This window comes from Pectinophora gossypiella, chromosome 17 (assembly GCF_024362695.1).
Source record: "Pectinophora gossypiella chromosome 17, ilPecGoss1.1, whole genome shotgun sequence".
NCBI classification, from domain to species: domain Eukaryota; kingdom Metazoa; phylum Arthropoda; class Insecta; order Lepidoptera; family Gelechiidae; genus Pectinophora; species Pectinophora gossypiella.
Genome location: NC_065420.1, coordinates 12211676 through 12222941, shown reverse-complemented (window position 1 = coordinate 12222941; position 11266 = coordinate 12211676). Strand labels below are relative to the sequence as shown.

General features: G+C 39.1%; 2 protein-coding genes and 1 long non-coding RNA gene across 4 annotated transcripts; 1 reads left to right on the top strand and 2 right to left on the bottom strand.

Moving 5' to 3' along the window:
• The first annotated feature begins 20 nt into the window (after positions 1–20).
• LOC126374166 (peptide-N(4)-(N-acetyl-beta-glucosaminyl)asparagine amidase) lies at positions 21–7217 on the top strand. Of its 2 annotated transcripts, none has more exons than XM_050020647.1 (11): positions 21–351; positions 654–833; positions 1094–1259; positions 1927–2105; positions 2566–2748; positions 3259–3429; positions 4235–4386; positions 4740–4886; positions 5589–5710; positions 6074–6235; positions 6914–7217. In XM_050020647.1, exons 1-11 carry the CDS (start codon positions 139–141, stop codon positions 7075–7077), a joined length of 1839 nt encoding a protein of 612 aa, XP_049876604.1. In that variant the 5' UTR covers positions 21–138; the 3' UTR covers positions 7078–7217. The 2 variants fall into 2 exon arrangements, with proteins under 2 accessions (XP_049876604.1, XP_049876603.1); XM_050020646.1 differs by having other exon boundaries at positions 4725–4886.
• LOC126374252 (uncharacterized) lies at positions 6044–7011 on the bottom strand. Its single transcript, XR_007567421.1, has 2 exons — positions 6887–7011; positions 6044–6276 (listed from the first exon to the last, which is right to left on the bottom strand). It is a non-coding gene; the product is annotated as an uncharacterized LOC126374252 (long non-coding RNA).
• Positions 7218–8865: 1648 nt separating the features above from the next.
• On the bottom strand, positions 8866–11087 carry LOC126374207 (uncharacterized). The gene is made up of 2 exons (XM_050020715.1): positions 10881–11087; positions 8866–10617 (listed from the first exon to the last, which is right to left on the bottom strand). The coding sequence occupies exon 2, from the start codon at positions 10614–10616 to the stop codon at positions 9774–9776; it is 843 nt and encodes a 280-aa protein (XP_049876672.1). The 5' UTR covers position 10617; positions 10881–11087; the 3' UTR covers positions 8866–9773.
• Positions 11088–11266: the final 179 nt, after the last annotated feature.

The window sequence follows — 11266 nt, the reverse complement described above, 5'->3', positions numbered from 1 at the left end:
ACTGAGCCGGTTCGATGACAAATCAAAATTTGACAAGTGCTGATAACATGATGATTAATTTTATCAATAGAACGTAAATAAAACTAAATTTTTAACATTTCTATCGATCAAGTGGTGTAAAAGTTATTGCAGCTTAAAATGGAGGATATGGCGCGACTGGCTCTGGTCGAGCAGAATGTACGAGACATGGAAACGTTTAGTAAAATACTGTACGAACTGTTGCGCTACATCAACCATATTTTGGACAATCCCCATGACTACGAACTGAGAACAATAAGAAATGAAGACCTGAAGAAGTTTTTGCGGTACGAAGCCTTCGTAGATTATTTGAAATCGATTGGCTTTCAATCGGTAAGTGTGTGAGAGGAGTTGAGGAAGAGACTTCTTATTGAGGCATTTTTCTATCAATTTGTTGTTAAGTAATTTCCGTTATGCACGGATACAACTCTTATTTGCATGTTTTCAAACAATTACAATATAAGAAATTATATTATAGTTAATAAATAACTATATAATAGTAGGCATTACTACATAAATGAATAGATTTAGGTCTTTATGTTGATAAATAAGATTTCATGGTAAATAAGTCCGTCACGATTTGTACAGTAAGTAGTAATAAAACATTATTAGCTTATTTTCATATTTTTTCACAGATAGAAAATGAGTTAACTTATCCGAAGGAGCATACTCTGAGCAATCTGAGAATGGCTCAAGCGGCGATTGAAAGGAAGATCTACTTCTGCTATGGAGTTGTAGACCGCACTGAGAGTATGGTCAAGTCTCTCACTAAATTACAGGCTAAACAAATTAAACTGACTCCGGCTAGATTACTGGTAAGTTATCATGTGGGTTACCGGCCTCATCAACCCTCAAAGCTTGAGTACCTATTCAAATATCAAAAGCCTGTTGTCCGTGAATTTATTAGAAACCAATCCAAGTATTAATCCAAGTATTGGACACTGCCTAAGTCCATTAATCAGTTTTTACAATAAACAGATTGTGTTTGGTAAAATGGCCACATTATAAATTTAAATGTGCACTATTTCTTGGTTCTTAAGTTCCAAGGTTACCCTAAAAACCAAACAAATTGCAGAACACAAACAACCCAATCCTTCTGAAATTGGAAGCGTTGTTCAATGATGTGCTACAGTACGAGAGCTTGGAGCTGCAAGCACTGGCTCGGGAACAGCTGCCTCTCGTCACGCTGCAGCTGATGGCGCTTGATGAGATGCGAGAACACCAGCGGAAGATCAAGACCGGTCAGCACTTGGCATGATGCCTAGAGATACTATTTATTTAACCATACTGATATATTTTTTATTTTAGCCATGGTGGCTCAGTTGGAAGAACGCTTGACTTGACACTTTAAGGTTGCAGGTTCGAATCGAGCATGGGCCTAAACCCATCGTTTTCAAAATCATGCAGAGAATGTATTCTTTGTTGTACATTTAACAAGGAAAAACAAAACAATGAAAAAAGTGGGGTACTGTGGGAGCCCACTAATCATACTAATAACAGAAATTCGAAAGTAAATCTATTTCCTTTTCATAACCTGATTTGAAATGAAAATACATTCAGTATGGCGATAGTTTGAAATCCAGAAAAAAAGTAGGGTAGTTGGTTTTTATCCCAGAAATCATCCCTTAAGGGGATAAAAAGGGGTGAAAAAATACCATAGTTTAGTATAAACAAAAGGTGACAGACAAATTTTAGGTACTTAATACATTTAACGCTTACACTATACCGACCAACCAACTTAAATGTAAACAAATAAGAAATAAAACAGAAACAGGCTCTCTGGGCCGAGAGTAGAGGGCACAAAATATAAATGAGGGGCACAAAACAATCACTTGCTACCAAGTCACTCTTTAATACTTGTTGTGGACAGAATCAAATAAATGTCATATCAAATGTAATCAATTCCAGGTGAGATAAAAGGCCATGACATGCCATTCGACATAGCCCTGTTGAAGGTGTTGTTGTCATGGTTCAAGCACCGCTTCTTCTCGTGGGTGGACGCGCCTGACTGCGACGCGTGCGGCGCGCACACTGCGCATGTGCGCAACTCCACTATCACCACTGACTCCGAGACGTGTCGCGTTGAGGTAGGTTGACATACCATACCGCGGAAGAATGCGAAAGCGTCCCCGTAGCTTTGGCATAACGGCGGTGATACGGACGGGTTTTGGTCGAGCCTGACATAACCCTCTCGCTGCCCCCGCGGCGGTAGGGTATGCGGCAGGCATTTCTCCTCTAGAAAAAGAAAGGTTGACTAAGAGTAATAAGATAGAGGATTTGGTACATTAATGTGGCCCAGTTGCGAATGCGGCTCAAAAATTGCGGCGACCACTTCTGTTCTAACTCTAAATATATCGGTTTTGCTAAATTCATCCCCTAAGGGGATAGACAAAATGAACTTCCCCAAGTCTAATATTTTAAACTCTAAAGGGGATTTAACTGAGAAAAACTGGTTTAAGTGACTCAAAATTTCACTGTAGTAATATCTCTATGTTGTTACCCGCGCTGATTATTTACATAACATTAACCAGTAGTATTACATTTCAGATATACAAATGCTCAGAGTGCGGGTCGAGTGTAGAGTTCCCGCGATACAACAACGTGCGCACGTTGTTGCGCACGCGCCGCGGCCGCTGCGGCGAGTGGGCCAACTGCTTCGCGCTGTTTTGCCGCGCGCTCGGCTACGACACGAGAATGGTGCTGTCTACCACCGACCACGTATGGTGTGAGGTTAGTACAGCATGTTTGTAAAACCAAGGTCTATCTTACCTAATTAATTAATAAATAAATTGTAAGATAAGTAATGTAAGTAAAATTTCCCACTCCTTACCGGATACAGTGGTCGGTTCCAACACCTACCATAGCCACAGTAAATAATTAAAAAAAGATGTAAAATGTTAAAAAGTTACAATGGTTGAAATTCTTCACGTAAGTAGTCGAAATAGCCCAATATTTCTTTAATGATAGTTTCACGCACGCAACGCAAAAAAATATTTTCGTCCCCTTAGGGACGATGAATGTACCTAAATCGACCCCTAAATAAAATACCCACCAAACAACATCCCACAGATCCAAGCCGTAGGTCTACGATATCTTTTTATGACGCGGTTTTTATAGATATGCTGCAGGTGCTTTTACCTATGATATCTACGACAGCAACATGTAGACTTTTATCCCCTTAAGGGATGAATTTTGCAAAATTGTAGCCTAAATAAATAACCTATCATCTTCACCCCGCAGATATGGGACTATGACAGCAACACGTGGTTGCACGCGGACCCTTGCGAGTGTTTGCTGGACGCGCCACTGACGTACGAAATAGGCTGGGGCAAGAAGCTGACATATGTACTAGCCTGCTCGAGAGATGACGTCCAGGACGTCACCTGGCGGTATACCACGCATCACAAGGAGGTATTGGCTCCGATTCCTTCAGACAACTCCTAATTTTAAATTATACCTGTAATTTTCTTATACGCCTATTATTGACAGATGTTGTAAATGTATATGTGTGTCGTAGATTTTACCTAAATAAACTTTATTATTATTATTATTTTTTATGTTAATTTAAAAAAATGAACGAGTATTCACTCGTTCCATTCATTCGAATGGGCAACCCGGGCGAATCAAGTAGGCATCCCGCTGATATGCAAACCGTTCGACGTGTGCTGTCAACTCAATTCTGTCGGGTTATTAAATTTCTGCTTAAAGTTGACGTGTGTTCCTTAAGTTTCATGCCTGTCGATTACTCGTCCCTGTCCTTTTCGGCGGATAAGAAAATGACAGGCATAACTTAAAAAAATAGAAACCGTCTTCTGGAATCAAACGTGTATAGTTATAGTGTATAGCTGCGTTTATAGCAGCTCTCTCACACACACACACGCACGCACGCACGCACACACACACACACACACACTCTTGTTTCTAGTTTTAAGTTGGTTTTTATTTTATTATTCTCCGATTGTGCCATCCAAAGGGAGGTTGCGAGTCATTCCCAACACAAGTACTACTGTTACTTACTGGGAAGTCTCGTCAACGAACTTTGTTAGGTTTTTATGAATAAATATTTTTTTTTTTATAATGATAGTGTAACCTTCTTTTTTACCAATCTCTCTCTGCTAACCAATGAAAGAGTACTTTTTAGAATCACGCAATTTTTTCGTAAATTATCAGACATAGCGACGAAATTACGAAAGAATAGACGAAATTATTTCTCCAGGTGGTAAAAAGGAGACAACAAATCGGCGAAGAGGAGTTGATGTCTGCCATACTGTCGCTCCGAGCGCATAGACAGCGGCAGGTGTCGGAACCGCGCCGCCGCTACCTCGCCAAGCGCTGCCTCGAGGAGCTTGCGCAGTTCCTAACTGAGAGGTACATCATACTTACAATATGCCAGTTTCCAACTAGTCAAATCAGTTACTTTTTACTAAACGTCAAAACACGAAATTACTACGAAATTTGTATGAAAAAGCAGCCTGTGACGTTATAGAAAATGTGATAAAATGGCGACCTTATTACGCTTTTCTTGATTAAAATTCATAAATATACGTACTACTACTATTTCTACTCCGTTTGTTTTGATAAAAAAAAGAAAATTCATAAATAAGTTAAATAAAAAAATTAAAATGATTTTTATGAGTTTTAGATCTGTCTTTATTACGAATGAATGTGTGTTATGTAATTTTAATAAATAAGAGTACGTAAGATAGTTGGGCGGTCTCCAGGAAGCCAGGCTCGTGGGAGGTGCACGGGCGCATCTCGGGCTCGGCGGCGTGGCGCACTCAGCGCGGCGAGATGCGAGCGCGCGGCCATGTGTTCACTTTCAGCTCGCCCGGGGACAAGCGGATCACCTACTGCGCCGTCACTGACAGGTACATACAGGCACATTATTGTACACACAGGCAATTTATTGTAGACACATGAAAATTTTTTGTAGACACATGCACTTTATTGTAGACACAGGCACTTTATTGTAGACACATGTACGTTATTGCACGCACAGGCAATTTATTGTAGACACATGCAATTTATTGTAGCCACATGCACTTTATTGTAGACACATGTACTTTATTGCACGCACAGGCAATTTATTGTAGACACATGCACTTTATTGTAGACACAGGCACTTTATTGTAGACACATGTACTTTATTGCACGCACAGGCAATTTATTGTAGACACATGTACTTCATTGTACACACAGGCATTTTATTGTAGACATGTGCTTTATAGTACACACAGGCACTTTGTTGCACGCACAGGCTCTTTATTGTGGACACATGTATTTTATTGTATACACAGGCATTTTATTGTATACACAGGCATTTTATTGTATACACAGGCACTTTATTGTAGACACAGGCACTTTATTGTTTCTCTCTATTTAATATATCTTCCACAAAACCTCGATTTCATTCAATTAATTTCATTACGGGTAAAAATTTAGGTTTTCTTAATAAAAATCACATCAGAATGGGATTTTTCAAAATGGCGCTTATGGTGTTTTCACTATACGGCGACGACATATTATTTTTTACACAACTGGGACATATTTAATATTGTCAATATCAACAGGTACGAAGTAGAAGGCGGGGATGAAAAGGAGATTGTGGGCTGGGCAGCGGGGGCGTACAGCGCGCAACACATGTTCAGGATGGTGGAGAAAGACTGGAAGATGGTCTACTTGGCCAGGGAAGGTGAGTTCTCTAGGAGGTCCTTTGTGGATCACTGTATACACGTGGTTCTTCGTAACAATAAGGTTGAAAAATAATATTTCTTTTGTAAATAATCGTGAAAATTTACTTTTGATACAGGATGTTAGTGACATCGTAACGAACACTGCGGGGGATGATTCAGACCATGATTCTGAGTTGATATCAAGTGGAATATCCTTTGGGAAAAAATCATGAAAATTTTAATGGTTTTTTATTATTTTAGTTCCATACTTTTATGACGGAAGATTCCACTTGATATCAACTTCGTGGTCCGAACCTCTCAAAGTTTCCACTATGTAACCTACAGAATAAAGGTTTATTTGAATTGAATTTGTAACTCGTCAGAGGGCTCGGAGCTGGGGGTGATATCGTGGGTGGTGGAGGCGGGCGGCGGCTGCTGCTGCTCGCGGCTGGCCGTGCGGGCCGCCGCCGCCTGCTGGCACGACGCCCACGTGAGCTGGACGCTGCAGCTGGACCAAGACCAACCCGCGCCCGTCGACTTCTCTGGTAACCATTATCCCGTTTTCCACAGGCTCCGCTTACCTAACCTGAAGATTTGACAGGTCCGATTTTTTATCGAAGCGATTACCTATCAGTGCCCTGTTCTTCAAGACTTACAAGCCCTGTATTACAAGATGTGGGTTTCCTTACGATGTTTTTTTATTTAAGTCCTCCGGTAACCATTCACACAGATTTATATAGCTTCCGTAATTAAGTTGCTAGCGAGCAGACAACTTACAGTTACACTATACGTTGCCACAGAATATAAAATAATACTCTGTATAAACCTCCACCTCCCCGCAGTGGAGCAGCGTGGTGGAGTATGCTCCATACCCCCTCCGGTTGATTGAGGGGAGGCCTGTGCCCAGCAGTGGGACGTATATAGGCAGTTTATGTACTCTGTATAAAAGTGTACCCTCCAAATAGCCTACACTTTCCGTTGCTGGGCACAGCTTTTCTACTTTTTGATTGTTGAGTTTTTAATGACATCGTAACGAAAACTTTGAGGGATGATTCAGGCCGTGATTCTGAGTCGATATCAAATGGAATTTTTCCCAGGAAAATAATAAAGAAAAAACACTAATATTTTCATGAATTTTGCGACGGAGAGTCATGGTCTGAATCAGCCCCCTCAGTATTCGTTACGATGTCACTAACCTGTATATACGTTTCCGTCACGGCCAGAGTCGTGGACCGAAGTGTGCGGGCGCTTCGTGCGCGCGGTGATCACAGCCCGGCTGCGCGGCGGCCGCGGCGGCGCCGCCTGGCAGCACGCGCAGCTGTTCCGCGCACCACTCGCCGCGCCGCGCGCCGCGCTGCACCTCGCGCTCACTGTGCGGCGGGACTGAGGTGCGCACACACGCACGCATGTAAAACTAATAATGTGAGTCCCACAAGTATTCAAAATACAAATCCAGATACACTTTATTGCATCACAAAAAGAATTACACAGGTAAGATGCTTTACCAGGTGCATGGCAGGCGGCCTTGACGATTGAACGATTTCTCCGCTCTCAATGTCTTTCCTAGACACTCAAACCTCAAATCCTTTTTTGACGTGACTTCCTCCTCAAAAGCACAGAAAAACACTCAATCGAACATAACATTTGCGAAGAGGCAAGCCCGAACCACTAGGGGATTTAAACAGGCCACATTGAAGTAATTCAATTCTAAAAAAACAATATTGCTATTTGACATTTCTTGACATTGTGCGCTCACTTTTATCAATCAATCAATAATACTTTATTGCACAACAACATATACAAAGGACATAAACATATAATTATATGCGCACATATCAAATTGCAGTAGTGCTCTCAATTCAATGTGGCCTTTTTAACTTTCCCGGTCGTCAGGTGATCGTAGAAGTATTTAAAAGTTAAGCTTACACACTACATCCGATATTCGTCATCCGATATCTCTAAGTAAATTCCTACTATCCACCATTCTCGGACTCAAATCAGATGAGAATCGGATGCAATGCGACAACGTCCTTCGCGACAAAAATGTTTTTTTTTTTTAAATATGTAAGTAAATAATGAATTTGTTAATTTCGATTGCAAATCGACATGGCGGCCTTCGTTATTACATTGCATGTTTTGTACTTATGTAATTTAATGGAGCAATCATAATTCACTAGGTATTCTCTTATAAAAATGGAGTGTTGAGCAGTGCATTACTGGATACAAAAAATCCCTATTACATCTTTCAATCTTTCGTACCAAAATCCGAAGAAAAACCGACCTTATTATTACTGTCCTGTGATCGTTATTCGTACATGTCATATACTGATTGACAAACCACAATCAGAGTTTAGAAAAATGTTCGACAACCCAATTGTTAAGTTGGAAAATATTATGAATCGATTTACATATGAATTTTATTGAACCTGTTAATATATTGTCTTTTTAAGTATTTTAGTTAAATTATTTTATCCACAGTACTAGTTATAATTACTATTACAATTTTCGACTTCTCTTTCTGCATCTTTTAAAAGAAAAAATAGTTTGAAAGTGTTTCTCTAAAACTTACAACTATTAAACGCTTTTTACATAAAAAAAAATATATGATAAACATAGTTTTAAACCATTTATTTTCTCCTCCAAAGAATATAGAAATTATACAAAATATTAACTTGTACACTGTTTTTAATTTTTACGAAATCATATACATACTATTATTAAAGACATTTTATATCCAAAAACAATTTCATTCTTATAATAGTAACTAGACCTAAACTTTAATAATATTTATCTTCAGACTGCAAAATAATAATGACAATTAGTAGTCTTTCGAAACATTATAATAATACCTAATAACAGTAATCACATATTCATGTTTCACTATTAAATAAATAAAATATAGACATAATAGTATTCCTACATATACATTCCTTTCATAGAGTTGTAAGTTCAATATTATCTGTCAGTATACTGTTTGTATATTATGTAATGTTTAGTTCACAAGTATACCTTAAGGGTCTGCACGACAGACCGCGCCGCGCGCGACTCTAATAAAATCGAGGGGAGAGACATTATAACATTCGCTGCGTTCATGTAGCCCGCCCTCTATACTCGTGCAAACCTCGCAGGTATTGATTTTTACACAATCTTGTCTATTTGCCAATAAAAGTCAAACTGAAAGAGTGCATTGTTTAATTTTCAAATATCCTATCATTCCCTTCACATTTTTGAGGTTTATTCCTTCGAGACCCGGTCACAGAAAGGGTCACACTTCTGTCAGCACCTCATCACACTCCTAAACTTCTATTCTTTTTTGTTACTCAAAACTGTCATTTGCTAGAGCGAGAGAGAATGCTCGTACGCGGCAGAATCGACGAGGCGACAGCTTAAGCACGCTTTAGTGTTCAGATGTGCATACTGACAGATGTTCAACCCTAAATCTGTGGATCAAATAGCACACACACACAGTAATAACTAGTAAGTCACATTATTACTAAGTATAAAGCCATTGGCAAAACAAAAAATTCACATACTCATAACAGATAAGATTACAAAATATGAACAGTTTAATCAAATTAATTTGAAATAACATAATTTCCAACACTTTCACATCACAATCATCATCTCATTTTCATCTTTTTGTTTTTTATATATGTCTTATTTTTATTCTTTGATTGATATTTTTATTGTTGGGGTTGTGTGTTCAATGACCAATCTCATCAACCCTTCTGTCAGGTAAATTTGTTACAGATAAAACTTGAATGATTGAATGTAAACTAACATGCAAAGATTCCTAACAACTGTTAGTGATGCTGATCACACTAATTTTAGTTTTTTGTTATTAAAAAAGTACAAATATAAAAAAGGATAGACTATAGTCTGTTCTGTTCTGTTCACACCTAAAAATTTTCAATACTAATGATCAAATACATTCATTAGCACAATAATCCTTATAGAGAGATCTGAGTATTCTGTTACAAACTTAAGAATTTTATACAACACAGTCAATGTACATTATATTTTTATAATGTTATTGAAACAATATAATAAGTAATACTCATAATGAGTCCACATAAAGTTAATTTACTCGCCTCTTAGGAAATGATCCCGCATTTCATTAACTTTCACCGCACCACTCTGCACACACTCTAGGATTGCAAGCAACAGTCTCGTCACCTTATGCTTTGCGGCAAATTCTAACAAGTCGCAAGCATTCTGAGCTGTCAAACTGTTCACAAGTTTGTCCACACACTTCTGCTCCAAGTCAGGCATCATGTAGTATGATGCTAGCAGCAGCAACTGCTCCAGTCCTGTCTCCGGCAAAGTATGTAAGTAGACGTAGTCCTTCAAATGTTGCAATGTGAATTTGGATGTACCAGGGACATCCACGTGACCTTCAGTTGTTTCCCTCCACGTGCCTCCCAGCATCCTCCTCAGTACCGGGCTGGAAGCTGCTAACACTGCCCGGTGCATGTGCACTGAACCATCCTCTCCTCTCAATTCAAAATCTGTCAGCTCCATATCCCCGTGTAGTGTAGCAAACGAGCTTGCACTTGGAACTATGTCCATGTAGATCGCAACATCAAATGTATACTGCTGTTTCTTGTTATCGTGCACCAGATGCCACGTTCCATCATCACTGATAAAAGTCTTGTTTGTAATTCCAAATTCGTTGCTTGAAAATTTTATTGTGTAAGTCAATTCATCATCTGGCCGAAGTTTAACAAACTTAAGGAAAACAAGGTTATTGTAAATGTTGGTGTGGCCGTTGTTGACCTGAGCTGCTATGACTTTTACCTGGAACACAGCGGAGCCGCTAATGATGTACTCCTGGCTGGCCTTGGTGGTGAATGGCGTGTTGTAGTTGGTCACACCAAACTTTACTTGCAGCGTATTCCCTCGCTGCACCAGGTCTTTCTCTTCCATTCTGCAAGATTGATAAAATTGTTCAAACGCTATTATGAGACATGTTTTAATCAAAGATAACCCGTAAATAATCTCCGAACATACACAAAGGTTTGTGGGGAACTTTTAGAACTATACGAGGCATGTTTAGGATTATACCGTTATACTAAATGGCACAATTTAAAGCTCAACTTAACGGGAGGTTGTACTTCCGACAAGTTGTAAACAAAGGACATACACAACATAACAAAGGAAATTACGAAGACATTTTATATAGGTACGTACCTTTGCCCTGTATCTTATATGGATTTTTGTTTGCAGCACTTTTGTTATTCAATATTCTTTAGTAATAGAAATGATCGATGTAGTTCAACATTAACTTTCTTTTAATTATTTATTTTGTGCGATTCCGATGTTTTGTAATGTTTGTTTTTGTTCGTGTAGTTTTTTTCATTGGCTTATTTAAGGGATAGGCTAAGATCGTAAGACCATGCTGCCTTGTCTTCAGATCTATGGTCCGTACTGCTTGACGTTTATAAAGATAGCTTTGTTATATTAATTTGGTATATTATTTGCAGTGTTGCCGATCTGTGGGGAATTCCCCAAACTGCGGAGAAAGCAAAGCTGATTGGGGAATGTGTGGGGAGAGCTTCAATGCGGGGAAAATGCGG